The following is a 25,606-nucleotide window of genomic DNA, read 5'->3' as shown; positions in this document are numbered from 1 at the left end:
GATAGGCAGAGAGGGAGAGGAAAGCAAGGAGGAGGAGGAGGGCTTCCAAGTAGCTATATTTTATAGACAGTCCTTCATGGACAAAAGGAAGTTTTCTTCCACAAAATTACCACTTTTCCCTTAGAAGTCCTCAAGTGCTAGCAATGATGATTGAGTTTTTTTTGTTTGGTTAGTTGGTTTTTTTGTCTTGGTGGAATGGTAGCTGTCACTGCAGGAAATGTGTCACCACAGAAGTGTATGACTGAAGCTTGGGCTCAGAAAAAAACAACTTGTCCAAGGGACTAATTAGTGTCACAATGAAAAGTAGGAGTTTCTCCAAAATCACTAGTTTCTCCTGTGTCAAAGCTGCCTTTCCAAGGACCCGAGTCCCATCCCAAACTTTTCTGGCTTCTAATTTGCATTACTTCCATTGCCAATCTTACATTTGCTCTGCCCACCTTGCTACCGCTGGCCACATATGTCAACTCTAACCTCCCAAGGCTTTTCTTTTGCTCAATAGTTCTCTCCCTACTGGTACTGGTTTTAGAATGAGCAGAACAGACTACATCCTTATCCTTTGCTAGGGCATGTAGGCAGACACCCTTCAGCAGGACATCAAAAACATTGACTTTATCCTCATTCCTGTGACTTTTTTATGAGCCATGTTGACTGAATGTTCTCCAAAAGGTAGAGCTCTGATGTGTACTGTCCAATTTAAGGACTTCTTCACTGAGACAGCGATACCACAAAACCATTCCTAAGAGTCACAATGACATAATGGAAAGAATACAAGATTGTATCTCAGCTTGTTTGCTCAGGCCAAAATAGTGGGTGGCAGCTCTTAAAAGTAAATTAAGTAGAGATGATCATAGTCAAGTGCTATCCCTGAGTACAAAACGATCTGTTTCACACATTGAAAATGGGGGAAATGGAGATAGACACCACTTTATGTGAAAAAGATCTGGACACAGGAGTGGGAGAGGTTGATGAACCATGAGCATAATATGAATCAGGGTTGTAATATGACAACCAGAGGAGGTCATGCAATCTTGGACTGCATTAAGAAAGGACATAATGAATATCCAGAATAAGAGAGGTTGTAGGCCTTTTGTGTTCTGCCCTGTTCTGATCACATCCAGATTATTATATGCAATTCCTTCTTGAGAAGGAAAGTTTTTAAAAAATAATATTTTCCCAATTACATGTAAAGATAATTTTAATAGTCATTCTTTTTAAATTTTGAATTCTATATTTTCTCCTTTCCTCCCTTACCTCCGCTCTTTTCCAAGACAGTAAACAATTATATGAGTTGTACATATGCGATCATGCAAAACATATTTCCATATTAGTCATATTGTGAAAGAAGACAAAGACTAAAAGAAAAAATAAAGGAAACAAAAAATGCCATACTTTGATTGGTATTTAGATTCCATCCCTGGAGGCATTTTTCACCATGAGTCCTCTGGGATTGTCTCAGATCATTATATTTCTGAGAACAGCTAAGTTATTCGTTGTTCTTAATCATACAGTATTGCTATTACTGTGTACACTGTTTTCCTGGTTCTGCTTGCTTCACTTTATATCAGTTCACTTTATATCAGACATCAGTATCAAGTCTTTCCAAGTTTATATGAAAACGTCCTGCTTATCTTTTCTTATAGCCCAATAGTATTGCATCATGATCATATACCACCTTTTTTTTTTTCCTTTTGAGCTGATTTTTCTTGTGGAACATGACAAATATGGGAAAGTGTTTAAAAGTATGAGAGCTAGAATCCAAATGTAGGCACCTTGAATACAAGTCTATTAAAGCTTGCAGATGAGGGCAGGTCCCATGTCCCTGATTCAGGCCTCTTTCCTTGGGGTTTTGCTCCTTTAATGGCAGTGCAGTTCTCCAGTCTTCACCATCCCCCTTGGTTCTGAACTCCATCTGTATACAGTGGCTCTTCCAGCTCCCTGCAAGATTCCTGACCCTGCTGATCCCCCACCTGTTCTACCTCCTCTGCAGACAGTCACTGCCAGCCGGCTGCACAGCAGCTACTGCACCTGTCCTGCTGTTTGCCAGCCCTGTTTCAGACTTCTTGAGCCCCCAAACTCCTGACATTTATTCCAGGCCATTCTCCTTCTGGTCTTACTTTAGTGTCTGACCCCAACAGGTCCAGGTGTCCTTTGCCTTAGCCCACTCCTGGCTCTCTTGGTGCTGGCTCCTTATCATCAGCAGTGACTTCTAGCTGCTGACTGTCTTTCTGCTGCCTCCATTTACTGTCTTCCCTAATGTAAGTGCTGGTTTGATGGTGCTGGGTAAGCTGTGTTACCTCTGAGCCTCAGTTTTCCTTATCTGTGAAATCGGAATAATAGTACTTGTAGTGCCTGTTTTGCAAGCATTTTTAAAACCTTAAAGTGTCACATAAAGAGGAGCTGTGATTATATCTGATTTGTAGGAAGCCCAGATATTAATTGATTTTATTAGTTAACAAGGACCTTTATGAACTTAGTACAGAATGTTCCAATTTGCAGTGTAGTAGCAAAAGTCCTGGACTTAATGGCAAGAAAATTTAAATTCAAATCCCACCTCTGCCACTTGTGGCCTCTGTGAAATCATTTAACCTCTCTGGGTCTGAGTTTCCCTTTTGTAAAGTGAGAGGGTTGCATTTGAGAAGCTCTAAATCTGCGATCCTGTCATATGATGAACCTCTTGGAATTCCAGTGCTTTCTTTTATAAAAGAAGAATATTGATAATACACCCGGAGCTAGGAGTCACCCTAGTTCAAATCCAACCTCAGACACTTTCAGACTGAGTGACCTTGGACAAATAATTTAACTCTTGCTTACTGCAGCTTCCTAATCCATAAAAATGGAGGTAATAATAGAACATACTTCAGAGAGTGGTGAGGACCAAATGGAGTTGATATTTGTAAAATACTTAGCACCATACCTAGAGCTGTATAAATACTCATTACTTCCACCCCTACCTCGCTGCCAAGGCTTATTGAGAAACTCAAGTGAGATTTTGCCTGTAAAGCACCTTCCAAACTTGAAAATGCCATGCTTTATAAATTTACAATTACAGTTATTTGCATTTGCTCAGCACCCCAAACCAACGGTAAGTTCTCACACCAACATATTCTGTCATCTTTTGATAATGAATCCTACATGTAGGAGTTGCCATGAGCTCTAGCAATCCTGCAGTTACTCCTCCGCCTTTTGCCTGTGTTAAACAAATTGAACATTGCTTGGGGTGAGCTGATTGCATGGTCACCACAAGCTCATCCTCAGAGGGGTGCACAGAAGAAAAGAACTTCCTGTTTTCCATTAGAATTGCTTTTCTCCCTGGAAAACTAGAATTCATGGGTGTCATAAGGAAAAATTTAAGGCCAAAGAGACAAAGCAACTGCTAAAGGCCTTTCTGAACCTGGAGTGATACCAATCCCTCCCTTTCTCCCCCTCTTCTACATATGGGATCTTCCTGGTTTTTTAAATTATTACTATTAACTTAAACATACAACCATGAACATTTCCATATGCAAAGAAAAGGAGGACCATATCTGAAACTGTCAATTTATAGGAAGTTTGGGGTTTTTTAAATGTCTAATAATAAATTTAGCACAGTGGTAACAAAATTGCTCCCACCGTATCCCATTCTCTGTTCTCTGGTGCATTTTTTAATGTTTTATTACATCTCTCTCTCTCTCTCCCTCTTTTTTTTTAACCATTTTTTTTTTAAATCACTATCACTATCCAACAACTCCCCTTTTTCCTCCCATTGAACCCTTTTAGGATATAGGCAAGCAAAACAAATCAACTAGTTGCAAAGTCTGAAAATACATGTCTCTAAAACAATCAAAAGGTAGGAAGCTTCATCCTTCTGATGTCATGACTGATCATTAGACTGACCAAATTTATTTAAAGTTGTTTGTCCTTTTCGTTGTTGACTCGTTGTATAAATGGTTTTCCTGTCTCTGATTACTTCACTCAGCATCTATTTATACAAATCCTCTGAATCCATCCCTTCTTAGGATGTAATAATATTCTCTTGCACTTATTTTCCATAATTTGTTAGGCCACTCCCCAATTAATAGGTATTCACTTTGTTCCAGCTCTTTGTTGTGACAAAAAAAGCTGCTATAAACATTTTTGTACATATAGTTCCATCCTCTTGTCTTTGACCTCTGTGAGTGTTTATAGTTAGTGCTGTTATCACTAGATCAAAGGGAATACACTGTTTAGTGACTTTAGGAATGTAGTCCCAAATTACTTTCCAGAATGATTAGACCAGTTGACAACTGCCCCAACAGCACGTCAGGGTGCCCATCCTCCCAGAAACCCTCCCACAATTGCCATTTTCTTCCTTGTCCCCTTTGCTAATTTTCCAGATATAGAGTAGAAAGTTGGAGGTGTTTTAATTTTTGTTTCTCATATTTATTTGGAACATTTTTATTGATTAATAGCATAAATTCCTTCCTTTGAAAATTTTTTTTTCCTTATATTTTAACCATTTAGCTGTTGAGGAATTGCTCTGGTCAATCAGCAGACATTTGTTTTTATAATTCATGCTATATTCTTATATATGTAAGTTTCCTTTTTTTGATATAAGATCTTTATCAGAAATTTACTCCAATGATTTTTCCCATCATTTCCATCTCATTTTTAAAGTTTTCCAATTTTATCTAACAGATGATTTCTGTTACATATTTCACTATCTTTTATGTTAGTCTCTATTCCTTTTTGATCGAAAACTCTTCATTATCTATACATAGTTATTAAAAAGTATCTTCTTCCCCCCTAATTTGTTTATGATATGACCTTTTTATTTAGGTCATATATTATTTGAAACGTATCATGGTATATGGTATGAGGTGTTAGTCTAAATGTAATTTCTGCCAGACTTCTCACTTTATCATTTTCAAAGCATGTCCACATACCATTAATTTAGGGAATTCTCATGATAACCCCACAGGAGATAAGTAGGACCAGCATTATTATACTCATTTTACAAATGAGGAAACTTAAGACCCACAGAATTTACAAATGACAGAGCAAGCAAGGCCTTCTGACCTCTCATTAGTATTTTTTGTACTTCATCCCTTTCTAGAGGTAAAAAACCTCCCAAAAGAACCACATTGAACATGAATATCCCTTCTCTTCGCCACTACACCTCGGGAACTAGAGTGAAATGGGGCCTTTTATCCCCATTTCATAAATGGAAAAAGAAAGATGAAGTTATTCATCCAAAGTTACACAAGTAAATGGCAAGATCAGGAATCGAACTTATGTCCTTGAACCTTTGGAGCCTTGGAATTTGACTCCAGGGAAGCTAATTACATGTCTGCCTGTGTTTTCTGTCCTATAGCACACACCCAAGGGGCAGCCAACGGCGTGCTAAGGTAGCCTGACCCCTAGCCCCTGAGGAGGGCACACTTTGCCTCACAGGCAGTCGCCGCTTCAGTGTGCACCGGTCCCTTTGGGCTACAGGGGAGATGGAAGAAGAGGAGCCCGTCCCTCTCCTTTTGGCCTCAGCTAGCCACTGGCTTCTGGGAAGAGCCTTGAGCGTCCATCTCAGAGGAGCCTCCCCTCGTGTGTTCCATTTGCTGTGCTGCCTGTCCCTTCAGTGCCAGGAATCTGCCCCAATGTTAGACAAAAGATAAATCAAAGGGGGGGGGGGTGCTTTGCTGATGAAATTCAGGAGCTCACAGTGACCCTGGCTGCTGGTATAAATCCTGGCCGACCCAGCAGCCAGGGGCCTTTGTCCCCGCCACCAAAGTTCAGGATTATCTGGCCCTCTTTGCTGATGTATGGAGCCGCTGGCTGCCTCGAGTGTTTACTAACGGTTATCACCTCAGTACTTTGGCCACTATCAGAGGCAGGGCCGCCTGCCGGGGGCTCTGGCTCGCACCCTCTCTATTACCACCTGTCATTGGCAGAGGGTGTGCTCTGAAGCTGCGCAGCCCCCTGGCTGCGGAGAGATAGTTCTGAAGGCTGATCAAAGGGGAGAAGCGAGGAGCTGATACGGGGACGTGTCTCGTGTACTTTTAACTTTGGGAAACGTTGGCGTTTGCTGCATTTTTTAGCCTTCCTTGGGCGGGCAGGATCCAGGCCCAGGCGGTGCAGTGGGTTTGGTTACCTAACGGCCGGGGACGTGGTGTGTGCTTAAAGCACCAGAGCATGACCGTGATCTCATTCCAAGGGGAATGGTTTGAAATAAGCCTTCACAGAAGACTTACTGTAAAATAAAGTCAAAATAATTTTAATTTGTTCTTTGAAGCGCTCTTGGATTCGAAAGTCTAATCTTGCATTCAGCAGCAGCCCATGTGCCCTCCCAGACGGGCCCAGCTTGCCATCGGCAGGGCTGCTGAGGGGCCCGGCCGCGACGCTGCTCCCATCGCCAGCTCTGGCGTCTCCGGCCGGGTGCCAGCGGGGTGCGCTTAGGTGTAGGAGGCTGGGCCCCTGATCCCCACCCCTGAGAGGCTCCTGCTGCCAGATCCCCTCCCAGCCCCCTCGGTCACTTCCCCACTTTGGGCCTCAGTTTCCCTATCTGCTACATGAAGAAATAGGATCACATGATGTCGACGGCCCTTTCCATCTCCAGGGCTCTCTGGCTGTGACCGTCATCTTGTTTTGTAGAGTACATGATATAACGAGTGGGTGGCCAGTCTTGGCTGGAGAAAAACCTGAGTTTAAGTTCCATAACTGGCACAGGCTAACTAGGTGACCCCAGGCAAACCCCTGCATCTCTCTGAGCCTCCATTTCCTCATCTGTGAAATGGGGTGATAGTGGTAGCTACCTCCCGGCAGTATTGTAAGGAAAGAGCCACATCCGTGTGGCTGGAGGGGAGGTGGAGAAGGTGTGTGTCTGTACTCAGCCACGTCTCCCTCTCTGTGCTGCAGGTACCTTTGATCGGAGCGTGACCCTGCTGGAAGTGTGCGGAAGCTGGCCCGAAGGCTTCGGCCTCCGCCACATGTCCTCCATGGAGCACACCGAAGAAGGCCTCCGGGAGCGGCTGGCTGACGCCATGGCTGAATCTCCAAGCCGGGATGTCGTGGGATCGGGAACAGGTAAAGCTGAAGGCAGGCTGGAGGGGCTGCACACCGATCTGCCCCCCTCCCCACTGCTCCCCCAACCCCCAAACCCTGGTTAAAATGCTGCTTGCTGTCTTTTTTTGGAAGCCATCCATGCGAAGCCTTCCAAGATGGAGGCTGTCCTTCCCACCTGGAACAAGTGAAATGAAAATACAGTCAGGGAGTCGGTCACACTGGCAGCTTCAAGGAGGGTCAGAACCCCCTGAGCCAAGGGGAGCCAGCTGTCTCCGGTAGCTCCCAAGGCCCTGACTGCAAGAGCCACGGGCTAAAGAGGGACCCGAGACCCCGGCCGTACATTGTCGGCCATCACGGCTGGATCTCTGCGTAGGGGGCTGCCCCTGCTTGTTTCCCCACCTCCGTAAAAGTTCTTGGGGCTGATGACTAGTGGCACCTAAGCCCTGCCAATGCTAAAAAACTGATGCTACCTGAGCAGTGAACGGGTTCCCATCCTGGCTTGGCTGCTTTCTCCCTATGTGACCGTAGGCAAGACAATTAACGTCTCTAGCACCTCCGAATCCTCTACTTCAGGTGTTGGACTGAGTGACCTCCAGGTCTCTTCCAGCTCTAACACTCTGATAGTCATCCAGTAATGCACACACCCCCCCAGCCACACTTGGAGGAATGGAATATGTGGCTATTTCCATCAAGTAACCATAGTGGCTACTTCTATTTGTGCATCCTTCATCTCCCTAGCCGCCCATACAACAGGTGAGTTTTGCAGCCCTCAAAATGTAGTTCCAAAGGACTCTGCTTCCCGGGAACAGGCCGGTGGCACAGTAACAAGGCACCTTGTTAAAAACCCCAGGGCTACATGATGACTAGCAACGTGCCTTAAGACTAGCTGCTCATCCCAGAATTTGCATGGAAGGCTTGACTAATGTAGAGGCTGTTTCAGACTGGGGAAGGAGGAGGGAGGAAATTCAGAATGAGAATAACCAAAAGACAGTGGGAACATTTTTGGAAGGTACTGGAAAAGCCTGTCACCTCTCCCTTTGTTCAGTCTTTGGGTTTCCTGTCAAACCCTTCCTTGCCATTCATTTCTGTTTTGTGTATATAGAAGATTCTTCTAAGAGCCTTTAAAATTTATAAGGCACTTTGAATATCCAGCAGCCCTGGGAGGTAGATTTGTATTCTCTTTTACAAATAAGAAAATCGAGGTTCAGAGTCACACAGTTAATAAGTGACTAGAACCCAAATCCTTTAAATTCAGATCCAGTTCTTTCTACCATTCCATGCTTTCCACTGGCTCATGTATAATGGGTGGCCCGCACCTCTCCTTCCTCCTCATTTCCTGTCCAGTACCTCTGGCAGAGTTTTCCCTGAACTTGAATACAGCTTTTGGAGTCTTTTAAACTGATGAAGACTGTCTCCCTTCCTGTGCCTTGTAACTTTTCCAGAAGCTAGGATGTTCCACCCAGCTTCTATGGACCATTTGCGCAGATTACAACCTAGTCTTGGCCCCTTGTCAGTCATTTAATGCAAAAAAGATCTATGATTTTTTTTTTTTTTTAATCCCAGGAACTGTACTAGAAGCTGAGAATACAAAGACAAAAATAAATCCTGCCCTCAAGGGGTTTACAATTTATAGTGTAGACAACATGTGCATATATCAAGATAAGGATAGGTACTGGATCTGTGAGGTAATTGGAATGGGGAATTTCCAGGTATCTCTGGCAAGGCAGTTTATCCCTTTCAAGACAGGCTTAGAGAGGAGGCTAGAACTCTGAGAAGGTCAGTGACTTGTGTCTATGCTCACACAGCCAGTATGTGTCAGAACCTGAACCCAAGGTCTCCCTGGCTTCAAGGCTAGCTTTCTCTCCACTGTGCCATACTGCTTTTCAAGGTATATACTGAATGTCTCTACAAGATAACAAAATAAAAAAGGTCATTTGGAGGAAGGAAAAGGGAGGATCCACAAAGACTCTGTGTTGAAAGTATCACTTGAGCATAGTGACTGTTCCTTCCACAAAATTCTTTCTCTACCCTCCTCTTCTTTCAGAAAGAATGGAGCAGAGACTTTATCTATTTGTCTACTTAATAGTATTTCATTTTATTCTAATGGCATGTAAAGATAGTTTTCAACATTTACTTTTACAATGTTTTGATTTTTTTTTCTCCTTTCTTCTTCCCTCCCTCTCCTTTCCCCTCTCCAAGAGGATTGTTTTAGCAAGCAATCTGATATAGGTTATACATGTACAATCATATTAATCATATTTCCACATTAGTAGTGTTGTGAAAGAAGAATCAAAACAAAAGTGAAAAACTGTGGGAAAGAAAAAAATTAAAAAGGTGAAAACAGTATGCTTTGATCTGCTTTCAGATTCCATAGTCCTTTCTCTTTTTCCATCTTGAAGATTTTGGAATTGTCTTAGATCATTGTATTGCTGAGAAGAGGAGTCTACCCAAGTTAATGATCTGTACAATGTTGCTGTTCATTCTCTTGGTTCTACTCACTTCACTCAGCATCAGTTTGTGTTGAGTCTTCTCACTTTTTTTCCCTGAAATCCATCTGGAGCAGAGATTCTTAATGGATCTCTTTGGCAATACGGTGAAACCTGTGGATCTTTTCTCAAAATGTTTTTAAATGCGTAAAATAAAATGCACAAAATCACAAGGTCTATCAAAAACAAACCAAAAAGCTCCCTCCAGTCTCAATCATATTAATTGCAGTTAGCAAAATATTTTGTAAAGCATGTTCATGGATCTCAGGTTGAGAATTCCTGGGCTTGAGCAACCACTAGCATAATCCTTTGTAAGGTCTGCTCCTGTCGTCCATCCCAGCAGCTTCTCAGAGCACCTAGTCCTGATGCAGTAGATATAGTTGTGTGTGCTGGAGGTTTGTTGGGCACCAGCGAGTTGTAATGAGTTTTTTGAGGGAGGCCATATAGCTGTGAGACACAGCCTTAATAAGGTCCACAAAATAGAAAAAAAAAAAAGGGAGGGGGGAGTAATCAAGATTCTGCTTTCCCCCTGTTCAAAGAGATGAAACCACTCTTTGGCTTTATAGGAGAGCGAATGATATCATTTTTCCCTCCCTCCATCGTTTCCCTTCCCGCATTGTGACATAGCACTGATCTTATTTGCTATCTTTTTTTTAAAATTTTTTTATTTGCTATCTTTTTAAAATAAAACTATAATGGCCCAAGTATAGAGGATGGTAACTTAGGTAGAATGCTGTAACATCAATCTGTTTTCTTCCTGACTATTAACAATCGTTAACAGTCTCTCTGAATTGCACAGACTCCAGACTGACTATTAGCTCAGCAGCTCTGCCTTTATCAAAGTAAGAGCCCAGTGCTAACCTTCTCTGGATGCGGTGCCTTCCTCGGGAAGTACCCCATACTCACCCTCACATGCTGAAGGCAGCAAAGTATCCAAGAACATTTAGGCAAGTAAGGAAAAATCTCGGGGGCCTATGCTGGCAAGCAGAAGGAGCTTTCTTTGCCTCTGATAAAAGCCATTTCCCTACCCCCAAGCTCAGGACAACCTCTTTAGATGGTCTGAAGGACAAATGGACAAGGCAGCATTCTCAAGTGGTTGATTGGCTCTGACATGCACTTAATGGCCAGAGATAAATAGATTCCTTTAATGCCTTACCAGTTAGGACATCATTGGCACGGAAATTTGTATCGTAATCAGGATTGATACACTATTTATAATGGTATCAATGAAGGATGTAGTCACTATCCTAAACTCCATTTGCTTTTGTCCTTGTAGCTCTTAATTTACAGATATTCCCCTTACAATATTGTTCGTTATTATGGGGATTCACATAGAGCTGACATTTCTATAACTCATCTAGCATGGGTTCTTCTAGGCTTTGTCAAGACCTGCATTCAGGAATGGATAAGCCTATAAGGTGCATATTAATTTTCCCCAACAGTCATAGCCTTTTAATGACTAGTACAGAGCCTCTTAGGTGCATAATAATAAGTATGTGATGAAAAATGAATAAATGATACAGCTTCTTTGTACTGTACTTTGAAGCATGACTCACAGAATATCGGTAGCTCTACTCTATAATATTAGTCATCATATCATAGGTTTTTGATTTTTAAGTACAGATTGAAAGAGGCTTGGTTGGTTTCTTCTGGGCACTTTACCTGTATTTGAATACTGTCATGGCAATATAATACAACTGGCTTCCTCCTCCAAGTCTAGTTGAGTTAGGTCTTAGAAATTTTAGCATACTTTATGCTCAATATTTTTTTGGCTGTTAAAAATAGAATATTGGGGCAGCTAGGTGGCCCAGGACTTCAAATCTGGCCTGACACTTAATACTTCCTAGCTACGTGACCTTGGGCAAGTCACTTAACTCCAATTACCTCAGACAAGAAAAAAAAAAAATGGAACTATTTGCTAAAATAGCAGTAAATTAATGGCTCTCTCTTATAGTTAGATTTTAAGAAAGAATTATAGAACTAAAACTGGAACTAGACTTAAACACAAATACCTAGGCACATCTTTTTTGTAACAACTTTTTCCTTTTTTTCCTCTCATTTATAATATTAAAAAATCTAATTCTTAAAATATTCACGTTGCTTTTTGCTTTATAGCCCTCCAGTCTTGCTAACTTTCTACCTGACTGCTAATTGGTGGTCAGCTCTTACTAGTATCTCTGAAAAAGCTCTACTCTATTACACAAGGCTTTGATTCTTAAAGCAGTTTTTTTCTTTTATAGAAAAGCATGGGAGGGGAAAAAATCTCCCTTTCCCCATTACTACTACCACCATTTTTGCAAACCTACAGGACTCCCTCATTTGGAGCTTTATTTTTGGGTGTATTATTCTTTTTCTCAGAATGATAATAAGGCTACTTCTGATCTATGTCATATATTTTATATTCTGGTTACGTCAGTTTTACAAACTTCTCATTTCTTAAAAAGGCTTTATTCCTCATGAGCAATTTAATCAATCTTTAAATATAGACACATAGTAGTTTCTGTCAGCCAACACTTAACAAGGCCCCCAAAACTCAAAGCACTCAGCTAGATTCTATTCCTTCACACAAGCCTAAGCTTTAAGCTTAAAACAAAAAACAAAAAACAAAAAAAAAACCTGAGAAAACAAATACCATAGGTGATATTCTCCCACAAAAAGAATCCCATTTGCTCCTGATTCAAGTACATTAGGAGCAACCATTTGCATGTAAAGCAATCAGTGTAGCCATCACAAATTATTTTCATCCATTCACTAAGTAGATCCAGAAAGGGCCTCTACTTGGCCATACTTTGCTAGAAGCTAGGTAGAATAACCTTGAAAAAAATAAAATTGTATTCCAATTGAAACTGGCTATAATTCAGACTTTTCTCTGGTGCAGGGATGTCTGCTCTTACAGGTCCCTTTGTGAAAACTGATGCTTCTTCAGCTGTGCTCCCTGACTCATGGTACTCCTAGAATACCTTCTTTCCTGAGGCCCTCAGACCTGCCTGGCAGACACCACCACTTTTGAGCTGGTGACAGCAGTTTGGCCGGGCTCCTGACCTCTTCCCAGCTTTGCCATTGATGGGCCCATTCTGAGGCCTGGTTGGTTTTTGTCTGTCTGTTTGTTTGTTTATTTTCCCATATGACTGCACCCAAGATGCATTACTTAACTATTCCATATGATAGCAAGCTAACCTTAGTCAGGAAGCCCATTAACCGCCAGAACTCCCCTTCTTCCTCAGCGGCGGACACTTGGGACATCTCTGAATGTGTAAGCCACAGTTCCCACTGTTTTATGAGACACCTGGTCTTGGGCTCTATTTGCCTCTTCCTTTCAGAGTATATCCAGTGTGAGGTCTTCAGCAGTGGTAAATCAGAATGGTGGTAAAGGGGGAAAGGAAGGAGGATAAATTGCTATTGGTACACATTCAGCATCATGAGTACAAGATATTTTATTGGGTCCAATGATAAGGCAAGAACTTACCATCTCCTGGCTTTAGAAAGTCTTTTCTCATCAAAAAAAAAAAATGCCATAACATCAAGGTAGAGCAAGGATTAATCTCTTCATTTTGCAAGTGAGAAAACTGAGTCTCCGAGAATTTACAGGACTTTCAGGCTCACACTTGCAGGAAATAGCAAAGGCCCAATGCAAACCCAGAGTTTTGGACTTCAAAACTAGTCCTTTCTGCTCTGTCAAGATTTTCCTCAAATGCAGATATTTGCTAGCTTTATCCAACAGCTGAGACTTCTCTAGAGCCCTGTTGCATTTCTAACGAGTGAAGAAGAATGAATGAGGCCTCCAAGATGGCCTCCCTCAGCATGACATGAGGGTCTACTTGGTGGTGTCCCTACTTGAAGATCTTGTCTGCTTCTCTCTGATCAGTCTGGGTGGACTTCCCTAACTGCTTCTCCCAGTCTTTGGGAAGAATAAGTTTGTTTCTTGCCTTTGAAGAAATTTTAAGTCCTCAAAAAACAAAGGAAAATGTGTGACCCTGATTGTCATTTAACCTCTGTGGAATAATTTTTTCACTTGTAAAATGAGGGAGCTGGACTGGATGGTTTCTAAATTTTTTTATTTCCTAAATTCTGACATTCTGATTCTTTTCCTAGCAGAATCACATCTCATTGACCCCCAAATCCTGCATATAGGATTGAATGGCCTAGGTTGGTGCTTAAGACATGTTTGGGAGGAAAGGGAGGGATGACTGAATGCCTGAGTGACTGAATGAATGAAATCAAGACTACAAAACAGATAAAAGGAGCAAAGAAATCCAATATCAGAGGGAAGATTATTATAGACTTTAAAGAACACCCTTAGAAATCACTTTTCTAGGTTTTGTGCGATTCCTAAATGTTTTTAGTTTTCCCCCTGGGAAGCCCCAAACTGGATGGGAGACCTTTTCAAACCTCAGAAACACTTACAGGATTGTGATGGGGGAGGGGAGAGTAAAACTTCGATATGCTTTGATGGGTCCCGTCATCACTTGGGGACAAGTGGGATATGGATCATGTGTATGCAGTGACTCAGCCTAATGGAAGAGCCTCGCATATCATGGAGCCCTCATGATGAGACAGTGCCCCGGCTGCTGATGGGCTAGACTGCTCCCCCCTGAGAGAATGAGGGGGGGTGGGGGAGGAGGTAGGGAGAAGCCACACGAATGTGGAGGGGAAATGGGCAGATGCTAGCTTGCTAGTGATCTTGTCCTGTCCTAGAAAATTTTTTTCAATTTTTAGTAGAAATTTTTAGAAAACTAAATTTCCATCCAAGGGAAGTCTCTTCTTTCTGTTGCTTCATTCCTGGAAGACTTGCCATTTAGAACCATCTACCAGCCTCAAAGTTTGTAGAGTTGAGGGTAGTGGAAAGAGCACTCTCTTTGGAGAACCTGAATCCAAATCCCACTTGTGCCACTTTCTCCCTGGTTGATCTTGGACAGGTCATATGATTTTCCTGCTTCCTCAGTTTCATCATTTGTAAAATAAAGGGGTTGGACTAGATTGCCTCTGAGGCCCATTCAGATCTAAGGCTGTGATGTTAAGATTCCATTAACTTAAGATCACGGCTTGTTAAATGTACTGTTTTTCTCTTAGATCTCTGTTTTTTCCATCCTAGAATCCTTAGAGCTCTGTCTGGAGTCATAGAGGAGGATTTGTCCACACATACTAAACAATGTTTTCTTTTTTAATTTTATGAACTTCTGTACTCAGGGCCCATATTGCGAAACCAAAGTAGACCCTTGTTCCTAAGATGGATGAAAGGAAGCAGAATCTTGATGTCTTTAATGTAGCATTTTGTGGCTAGTTTTTGGATCTTTTCTCCCACTCTTACTCCTTCCCTGCCCCCTCACCCAGGCCCTGCTGGGCCCCAAGCCACGGGGACATTTTGAGGTCTTACTAGTGGAAAAACACTGTTGGCCTCCCACTAGCTCTTCCAGGCCTCGCGTGTCTTGCTGGGCTCTCACCAACCTCCCTCAAACTTTTCCCCACATGTGTTTTATTTAGGGTAGCTTGATAGCTTTCAAATTCCACCGCTCTCTGCTTAATTGAATTTGGGGAGAATACCCATCCATTTGTTGCATTTGTTCAGGATGCCTTTTCCACTCCGTGCCCGTGAGCTCATCATCCTGTAGCAGTCCCACCACCTCCAGGCAGCCTGCCCCGTGCTGTCCCCTCCCTGATCTGCATGGGGTGGTTCTGGGCCATCCATGCTCCGTGCACGCGCAGCGCGCTTGACCCAGGCTGGCCGCCACTAGAGAACTGACAGAGACCCCTTGAAAGGTTTGGAGTCTCTTTGGCTTCCTATCTTATTCATCTATAAGTCATTGAGAGCCAAATGAGGAGACACTTAATGCATCCCCCGGTTTCCCTGGGCGAGCCAAACAGCCATGCTGTAGGGTGCTGCCAGGCGGGTCTTAACTCCAAGACTTATTTCCTGGGAATCTTGGCTGTTGGCCGGCCAATGGCCATCCCCTGCCAAGTAAGCCATTTGTCTTCCCGCTGCCAGAAATCAAAAGCTAGGTGCAGGGTGCGCCAAGGTGGAGCACTTGCCAGCTCTCCTTCCTCCTGCCCTGTCCGGGGTGGGCAGGAAAAGGAAAGGATGCAGAAAGGGGTACAAAAGGTTGGGGTGAGTCGGGTCTGGATTTTTCTTCTTCAAATATAACTTGAGGACCCCCCACCCTGCCCCTGGAGCCACTTAGAATCTGCAGCAGCCCAACCAAAGGGGATGAACTGTCCAAAAAGGTGTTGTTTTGGTCCCACGTTGTTTTATTGTTTCAAAGATCTTTTCTTTTATTTTTCTTTAAAGAAATATTTTATTTTTAATACAGACACAGCCCTTGACGTAGCAGTAAAAAACATCACCCCTGAGAGACACATGGCTGTGAAATGTTTTGGTATGTAACCGCCCGCCTTCGACCCAGGTCTGACAGATGCACAAAATCAAAGGCTCTCGTTGGTATCAAGGGACGGCCCCCTGGCTGGGTTGGCCCCCGGGCTGCCTGTGCTTCAGGAGCCTGGGGGAGGGGGCTGGAGCTGGGGGGAGCGGGAGGCGGGAGAGGGCAGGCAGCTGGCACACATTCCCTTCTCACCGTCCACATGGGCACGGAGTGGCACTGAGGGGCCGGAGAGAAATCGCTGGGGGAGCTGGGGGGGAAGAGTTTCTTTGAGTGTCCCCCCCTTTTTAAGATGGAAGTCAAATTTAGGATTCTGTTGTGCAGAGCAGGGAGGTCACTAGGCTCTAATGCACTTACCATTGACTGCCCCTCTTGTAGTGCGTCTATTAGTGAGTAATTGGATTTGTACCTATTCATTTGCAGTCCCTGCAGGAGCTCTGAGCTGGCCCCCAGCATAATTGGTGCTGTCTCTATTTTTACATCATTAGATTAGCCCCGACTCCTGGCCACTTGTTGTCTGCGCTTGTCTGTCCATTTATACAACCTAATGTAACACAAAATTCATTACTGATCACATTACTTTCAACTCTGAAGCTAGCCTTGTGATAAACATTTGGTTAACCCCTTCCCGCCCGTGGGACAGGCCAGGAGGACAAATGCACTTCCACTCAGCAGGCAAATCAATATCTTAATACACCAAAGTGGAATTGCATTTCTAGATTTGTTATTCCTCCTGGAGGAGCAAATGGAGAGGCTGGTCTGCACCCGGCGGGATTGAATAATGAATGGGGCCCCGGCACCGGCGGCACGTCTGGGCCCCGAGCAGAGAAGCCAGCGCAGCGTCAGCCGTCCCAGGGGCACCTCGGGCAGAAGTGGGGGCTGTCATTTCCTCCTCCGCCCTTTTCTGTGGCTTTACAGGACTAGCCTCCTGATGGCCAGGAAGGGGGTAGCCGGGTCTGCTCCTCCCGGGCTTTCTGTCTGTTCCCTTTCACTGTCTGTAAGTCATTCTGGGCCCCCCCCCCACGGCCTCTGAGCTGTCTGCTCTGCTCCCACGGGCCCTTTAAGGGAAAGTCCATGGAAAGGGACTGAGGTTGAGGCAGACCTATTTGCCGCCTTTATTAGTTTTTACCAAGGCCTTGTCCAAACCCAGTGAAGTCTTGAAAGTTTGTGTCCTGTATTATTTATTAGTTAAGCTCGTTAACGGTGTACTCCACCGCCCACACCTCGGGGACACATGGGCCAAAGCCCAGATGCCATGAGCATATTAAATCGACTCCAAGGGCCCACAGCTTTATGAACCTTTGAAAGACAAACGGCCAAACCCACGACCACTCAGGGCAGGCTCACTCCTATGGGGGTCTTTCTGGATGAGACATTTAAAGGCACATGGCTTAGTGAAAAACGTGGTGCACCCAGAGTCAGGAAGATGTGGATTCCCATCGCGTCTCTGACACTTGCCTCTCTGGACTTGTGTCCTCATCTGTGAAATGGGCATAATAATGGTTATAGCGCCTGCCTGGAAAAGAGTGGCTCTGCACCCGGAGCACTTGGTTCTAGTCCAGCTTGTGTCAGAGACCGGCCTCTTAAGGCTCTGGGTTACAGCGAAGGGGCTGACCTGCCCTGGCAGAGGGAGCTTCCTTACCACAGGCCCCCGGACCAGAAAAGCCACAGGCAGTGGCGGTCTGGCCAGAAGGGTCACCGTGATGAGATTTGTAAAGGTGCTCCCCGAGGGTCAGCTCTGCTGTGGTTCTTCCTTTGTCGTGGGCTCGGCACACAGAGCGGTGGGCTCGGGCAGTTTGCAGACCTCAGACAGGTGCCTGTGCGGGAGGAAGAGAGCAGCCCCCGCCGCCCCATCCCCTTTCTGTCCCTGGGGAGCAGCCGCTCCGATGGTCAGGGCTGCGTGTCGGGAGGAACGATGCCCCAAGGGACCGAGAAACCCTCGCAAAGCCCGCACGGCGCTCATGAGGAGAAATAGACAGGGAGGCAGCGAGGAAGTCGCAGGGAGCCCATTCCACCCAGGCCATAAATCGCTAAGTAATAGAACTACAGGCAGAAGACACGGGGTTGGAGAAGCATCCAAGACCTGAGCAGACTCTGGAGGGAAGAAAAGGCCAGGAAGGCGGTCTTCTAAATCAACGGGGGATAAAGCTGTTCGAACTCGCCGGGTCTGCAGGCCCCCGTTTGAGAGAAATACGTGCGAGCGCTCCCTGAAAGCAGAAAAGTCCACAGAGGCCGGGCTCAGTTTCTAGCTCATTCTCAGGCAGGAATAAGGAAGGCCAGAAATGGGACCTCCTTTCCTTAGCCTGGGGATCAGAAGAAACCAGAGAGTCTTGGAAGTAACGGGAAGACTCTCCCCGGAGGTGATTGGCCCCATTTCCCTGTGTTTCTCATGTTTCTTCTGCTGCTCTTGTGTGTGACTCCCTACCCCCAAAGGCTCCGGAGTGGTTGGCTCTTCTCTAGCTGTGGTCGTAGGAAAGGGGTTATCCTGAGGGGTCAGTTAGGAGTCCGGGGCCTGAATCTGCAAACCCCAGTTTTTGTGTAGGATAATGTGCATGTGCGCACACACTCATACATACACACAGACACAGACACACATACTCACAGACACACACACAGACACTCACAGACACACACAGAGACACTCACAGACACTCACAGACACACACTCACAGACACACACACTCACACAGACACTCACAGACACACACACACAGACACTCACACTCACACAGACACACATACTCACAGACACACACACAGACACTCAGACACACACACAGACACACACACTCACACAGACACACACACAGACACTCACAGACACACACACACAGACACACACACACAGACACACATACTCACACAGACACTCACAGACACACACACAGACACACACACTCACACAGACACACACTCACAGACACACACACAGACACTCACAGACACACACACACAGACACACACACTCAGACACACACACTCACACAGACACACATACTCACACAGACACACACACACACAGACACACACACTCACACAGACACACACTCACAGACACACACACAGACACTCACAAACACACACTCATACACACACACAGACACAGACACACATACTCATAGGCACACACACAGACACTCACAGACACACACACAGACACACACAGAGACACAGACACACATACTCACACAGACACTCACAGACACACACACAGACACTCACAGACACACACACAGACACACATAGAGACACTCACAGACACACACTCACAGACACACATACTCACACAGACACTCACAGACACATACTCACAGACACACACACTCACACAGACACTCACAGACACACACTCACAGACACACACTCACAGACACACACACAGACACTCACAGACACACAGATTCACACAAACACTCACAGACACACACAGACACTCACACACACACACACACACAGACACACACTCACAGACACACACACTCTCACACACACAGACTCACACACACAGACACACACTCACAGACACACACACTCACACACACACAGACTCACACACACAGACACACACTCACAGACACACACACTCACACAGACACAGACACACACTCACAGACACACACACACAGACACACTCACAGACACACACACACACAGACTCACACAAACACACGCACACTCACAGACACAGACACACACACACACAGACTCACACAAACACTCACAGACACATACACAGACACACACTCACAGACACACACACACACAGATACACACAAACACTCAGACACACACACAGACACACACAAACACTCACACAGACACACACACTCACAGACAGACACACAACAGACACAGACTCACACAAACACACACTCACGCACACTCACAGACACACACACACACACACAGACTCACACAAACACTCACAGACACACACACAGACACACACTCACAGACACACACACACACAGATACACACAAACACTCAGACACACACACAGACACACACAAACACACAGACACACACACTCACAGACACACACACACACACAGACTCACACAAACACTCACAGACACACACACAGACACACACTCACAGACACACACACACAGACACACACACACAGATACACACAAACACTCAGACACACACACAAACACACACAAACACTCACATAGACACACACACTCACAGACAGACACACAACAGACACAGACTCACACAAACACACACGCACACGCACACTCACAGACACACAGACACACACACACACAGACTCACACAAACACAGACACATACACAGACACACACTCACAGACACACACACACAGATACACACAAACACTCAGACACACACACAGACACACACAAACACTCACACAGACACACACACTCACAGACAGACACACAACAGACACAGACTCACACAAACACACACTCACAGACACACACACACACACATACTCACACAAACACTCATAGACACACACACAGACACACACTCACAGACACACACACACAGACACACACACACAGATACACACAAACACTCAGACACACACACAGACACACACAAACACTCACATAGACACACACACTCACAGACAGACACACAACAGACACAGACTCACACAAACACACATGCACACTCACAGACACACACACACACACACACACACACACACACACACACACAGATCCTGAAAAGCCACTAACACTTTCCTATGTGGGAGCCCAGAAAGCAGAGGGCCCGGGAGTGAGGAAGGGCCCCTGCCCCGCCCCGCGCCCCCAGAAGGCGTGAGTTTGACAACTAGCTGAGATCATTTTCCCAGTGTCCTCCCGTCAGTCTGAGGATCCAGGGGCTGATCTATGGCTTGGGACCACCGGAAGGTCATCTCTCTGGCCTTGGGGCAGAGCAGAGAGGGACGTGGGGGTGGGGAAGGAAGCCGGCCTGTCTATCCAGTGGTACATTTTAATTCCTTAACCTTAATGGAAAGGGGGGGGGGGAAAGAGGGAAAAGCCACATCTTACTGAATTCTTGGCCCACATTATTGAGAATTTAATTATGTTGGGGCATTTGAATGAGAACCAGATGAGGTTCAGGCAGGCCAGGCAAGTATTCAAGACGTGCGGTGTCTTTCTTAAGATCCAAGGGCCCGGTGCCCCCGCCTCATGTCCCATCAAGGCTGTGGTGTGGCCCAGAGGAGCCCAAACGGGCCTCCTGAATCTGGTCATGGGGCTGCAGGGAGAGGGAGAGATTCAGGCATGGGGGCCAAACATCTGGTCTGAAGAGAGGGTCCCAAGCCCCCTCCCCCCCACGGCTGCTCCCCTGCACAAGTCTCTCCATGTCTTCCCGGCCTTTCCTCTCTCACCGCTCCCCCTTCCTAGCCGGCGTGCACACTCGGCCATCCCAGCAGATGTGCTGAAATCATCGTGTAGCCTTCCTCCCTCCCCGCCAGACATTCTTTCTCCAGAAGGTATGCTTGCTATGTTGCTAGGACCTTGGGACTCCCCAAAGGAGAATTTCCTCCAGTCTCTGGCTCTGTTTTTGTGCACATGAGCTGCAGGAGAGGAGGCAGAAAGGTGGAAGGTGCATTTCAGCTGCCTAGAAATATACTCTCAGGCCCGTCTCTTGAGAGAGTTGGAAAACCTCAATCCCTTGGGGAAACCTTATGTGACTAGTGGAGCTGGGCAGGGGAAGACCAGGAATGACAAAGTTTATTCTATCTTTAATAATTAAGAGATTTTGCATGTATTTGCATAGGACTTTAAGTCCTTCAGCATGCTTTCCCCATTAATAATAAACAACATTGACAAAGCACTTTCAGATCTACAAAATACTTAATGCCTATTTTCCCATTTTATCTCACAACAGCCCTTGGAGGAAGGTGCTGTTGTCCTCACTTTACAGATGAGGAAATGGAGGCATTTACTCAGTGTTACAAGTGACTTACTCAGGGTCACAAGTGTCTGTGACAAGATTTGAACTCTGGTTTCCTGCCCTCCAGTGTAGTATTCTAGCCCCACCACGACCCTGGGAGGAAGACAAGGCAAGTGTTATGTTTAGTTGACAGATGAAGGCACTGAGTCATTGGGGGGGGGGTCACCTAGAAAGTCAGACAGCAGAGCTAGGACCCCCGAGCCAGGCCTCCTGATTCCCTGCCAGGCCACTAGTCTTGGTCTCTGACGCCCAGAGCTGGCCACGAAACGAGACTTTGGCCCAAACCAGGAAGGCCTGTGGAACCTCGGCAGCGCGGCGCCCACGCTGCCCGGCCCGGCCCGGCCTTTTCTTTGTGATATGTATTTTAAAACGGCTCCCCTTAGATGTCAAGCAGGACCAGCCGTTCGATCAGATGCCTGTCTGAGAATTTGGGAACTTGCCTGTCGGGTAAGGGGGTCCCTCTACCAAGGCAAGCTGCAGCGCCCTTCCTTCCTCGCAGACGCTTGTACCAATCGCTACGGCCAGAAAGTGTAGTTGCTTCCACTGAGGGAGAAGTCCCCTTGGACTTTCGTGGCCACTTCTCTGGTAAGAGGCAAAAAGGCCGTAGCCAGGCGCGGGCCTCCTGCCTGTCAGCGTGGCCCGCGGCGACCCGTGTCTCAGGGGAGGATCTTCACTATCTCTAGACATAATCTTGGAAGGAGTCTGAGCAGATCAGCCTTCCGTACCTCCAGTTGTTTTCCAACTTTATTTCCCCCCCACTGTTTTTCTCTGCCCCCTTCGTCCCGATTTCCCTTCTCCTGACCAGCCTGTTCCCCCTCCATTTCTCTCTCTGCCCTCCACTCCTCGACATCCCACCGCCACCTTGCCTCTCCTGTTGTTTTCAGCACGCTGTCCCCTCTCAGATCTAGAAAATTAAATACAGGGGGCATCAGATCATGGACGTAGAACGAGAAGGATCTTTACTGGTCTGGGCCGTTCACTTTACAAATAAAAGCAGGAGCAGATACAGGGATTTTTGTTTCTTTGGGGCTTAAGGAGCCACCTCTGATCACCAATTAACAAGAATTTATGAAGAGATTATTGTATGCCAGACACTGCAGAAATACACAGAAAAAACAAAAACAGGCCTTGCCTGCAAGAAGCTCACATTCTAATGGGGGAGACAACACTACATAAACAGACGTAAACATGAAAGAGAGCAGGCGGAAGGTAGCCTGATGTGGTGGGGGCCGCAGCATCAGCAGGAAGCTGGAGAGGGACTCCTGCGGAGGCCAATAAGTCTGGAAGGAAGTGATTCTGAGGGACCAGGGCATCCCCGGCAAGGGGTACAGCCAGTGCACGGGCTCCGAGCTTGTGTGCGAGGGAGGGCAAGCAGGTGTTAATGCGGAAGAAAACTGGAAAGCTAAGAAAGGCCAGATACCTTAAATGCTAAATAGAAGAATTCTGTTTGAGCCTCGTGATCCTAGGGAACCCCTGGAGTGTACCGGGGAGTAAGCGACTTGTTCACATCTGTGTTGGAGGAAAATTATTTTGGCAGCTTGTACGAAGGCCAGATTAGACTGGAAAGAGAGGAGCCGATGACGTTCCATGGCAACCACAAAGCTCTGTGACTGGAAGACGGTGGAGGTTCAGCAGGAATAGGAAAGGTCAGAATCGGGCAGGTTTGGGGTGAGGAGGCGGTGGGGACAAGGAGGGATGAGCTCTGTTTTGGACAGGATGAATCTGAGCCGTTTAGGGGGCTTTCAGCCCGGTGGGCGGTGATGGGAGACTCGCGCTCAGGGAGACTGAGTGGGGTGTATAGATTTGGGGTTTCTCTGCATAGAGATAGGCAGAGCGGTGAGGGAGTCAGAGAGGTCACTGTCAGGGGGAGAGGGGCAGCCGCTCTCCAGAGCTTTCCAAATCCTTTTCTCCTTTGGAGTTCTGAGTGTGTCATCATCTCACACACACACATGCACGCACGCACACACATGCACACATGTGTGCACACACATACACATGCACACACACGCACACACACTTACACACAGGGTTTAGGGTACCTGTTCCTCCCCTGTAGTATGGGGAGAACAAGTTCAAGTAAGATGCCTTGGAGAGCTTCTGGTCTCTCACAGCATCTGCTTCCCCACTGTGGTTCTTGGAAGGCAAGTCTGCCTGCCTTTTTCTAGTGTCAGGGGGACCAGGGAAAGCTTAGACTTGTCAGAAGGACCCCCCCCAGGGCCAGCCTGTAACCTCCGGGTTTCAGTGTAATATCTCCAGCAACAGTGCAGCAGACAGTGCCATGTGACTAATCTGAGTGTGGTGGGCTAACATCCCCTCTGACCAGAGCTTTCAGTTGCCCAGGAAGCGGCTTAGAAACTAAGTTTGTATTCCTGGCCCCGAGCCTGGTCCGCTGGGCTCTCAATTTCCCTGTGCTGGAACTTGGAGGTCAGGTCCAAGGGCTGAGGTGTGAATGAGGGAAATCAGGTAGGGATGGGGGCCGTTCTCAGGCTGGTTATAAGCCGAGGGGCCGCTGGGCTGCTGCTTTCCTGGGAGGAGGGAGCAGTTACGGCTGAAATCACCATCCAGCACTGTGAAGCCGTCATTGCAACCATCTGTCCCCTCTCCTAGTGTGTCCCGGTGCTCGGCCTCAGGTACTAAGCCATGGAGATAACCAGATCTAAATGACCGTCCTTTCTCTCTCACCTCTCCTTGGGAGCAAAAGACCAGAACCAGGATGAGCAGAACACGGTGATAGGTGCTTTCCTCTCCCTCTGCCTCCTAAACTTCCTGCTGAGTCCTAAGTGCCTCCAGTGTGGCCCAAAACCCCCAGGATCTCAGTGGAGTCACAGGTTGGGGAAAGCGGTGTCTGACCAGGGAGGGAGGAGGGGCTGATGTCAAAGGGAGGGGAGCAGCTTCCAAGCTGAGACGGAGAGCTGGAAGCCTGGGAAGAGCGTGGGAACCCCGTGGCCCCAGGGAAGAGGCCAGCATTTGGCCGATGCGGCAGATTTCCGTGGGCTGCCGGCCCAGAGTAGGTAACTGAGAACCAATGAGAGACAGAGATACAGGGATGCCCACCTTTGGGACCATCACTGCCGAGCTGCCCGGGGCTCCAGAAGGTGTGATGGCAGGAGGGCTGTGCTGGGAAACCTATTCGGGGCGAGAGAGGGGGCCTCCCCTGAGGCCTGGCAGAGAAGAGCCCTGGCCCTCTCAGCTGAGCTCCTTGCGCTGTCTGTACTTTTAAGCTCCTGAAAAAATGCTACAAGGGATGAGACTAGTTTGGGATTTCTGAGAGAAAGCAGGCGCAAGTGCTGCCTCTTCCACTAGTAACCCTCACAAGAAGTGCTTTGGCTTCCTCCTTGGCCCCAGCGAACTTCCTGTTCTGTCGCCCCAGATTCAGCACCGGGAACTGCCCTGTTTCTCTGAGAAATCACTTCTCTCCCACTCCCACGGAGCTCCCTACTTCCTCCTCCACTCCCAGTGTCAGCTCCGGGATCCAGTCCTTTGCCGGGACACCGAACAGCATCTACCAGGGTCGGCCTGAGGATTGTCCACCCGGAGCTCCAGGGTCCATCTGAGGAATGGCCGCAACACAAGCAGAGGGAAGCCCTTAGTGAACAGGCCCGTTCTCTGTCCGCCTGACCTGACCTCCACCAAAGGGGGCCAAAGAGATTGTGAGGGTAGTTTCAGAGGGGCTCGGCCGGCTGCCCTTCCGGTATGGAGCACGGCCCCTCGGTCCCAAGGATGGTTACTAATCCAGCTCTCCTGGCCCCTGGCCCGTGCTCCCCCACCCTCCGGGCCCAGTCAGGCGCCAGGAGCC

General features: G+C 46.7%; 1 protein-coding gene across 14 annotated transcripts in view; it reads left to right on the top strand.

Moving 5' to 3' along the window:
- BCAS3 (BCAS3 microtubule associated cell migration factor) overlaps window positions 1-25,606 on the top strand; it is a 784,754-nt gene that overhangs the window by 752,624 nt on the left and 6,524 nt on the right. For 10 of the 14 annotated variants that reach the window (XM_074262034.1, XM_074262038.1, XM_074262041.1 and 7 more), the window contains 2 exons: window positions 6,865-7,032; window positions 15,803-15,868. In XM_074262034.1, the coding sequence (XP_074118135.1) occupies window positions 6,865-7,032; window positions 15,803-15,868 (234 nt within the window). The remainder of the gene's footprint in view (window positions 1-6,864; window positions 7,033-15,802; window positions 15,869-25,606) is intronic. The other 4 variants (XM_074262035.1, XM_074262036.1, XM_074262029.1 and 1 more) reach the window with 1 other exon arrangement.

The sequence above is a fragment of the Sminthopsis crassicaudata genome, chromosome 4 (assembly GCF_048593235.1).
Source record: "Sminthopsis crassicaudata isolate SCR6 chromosome 4, ASM4859323v1, whole genome shotgun sequence".
NCBI classification, from domain to species: domain Eukaryota; kingdom Metazoa; phylum Chordata; class Mammalia; order Dasyuromorphia; family Dasyuridae; genus Sminthopsis; species Sminthopsis crassicaudata.
The sequence above is the reverse complement of the archived record's forward strand: the minus strand, read 5'-3'. Positions and strand labels throughout refer to the sequence as shown.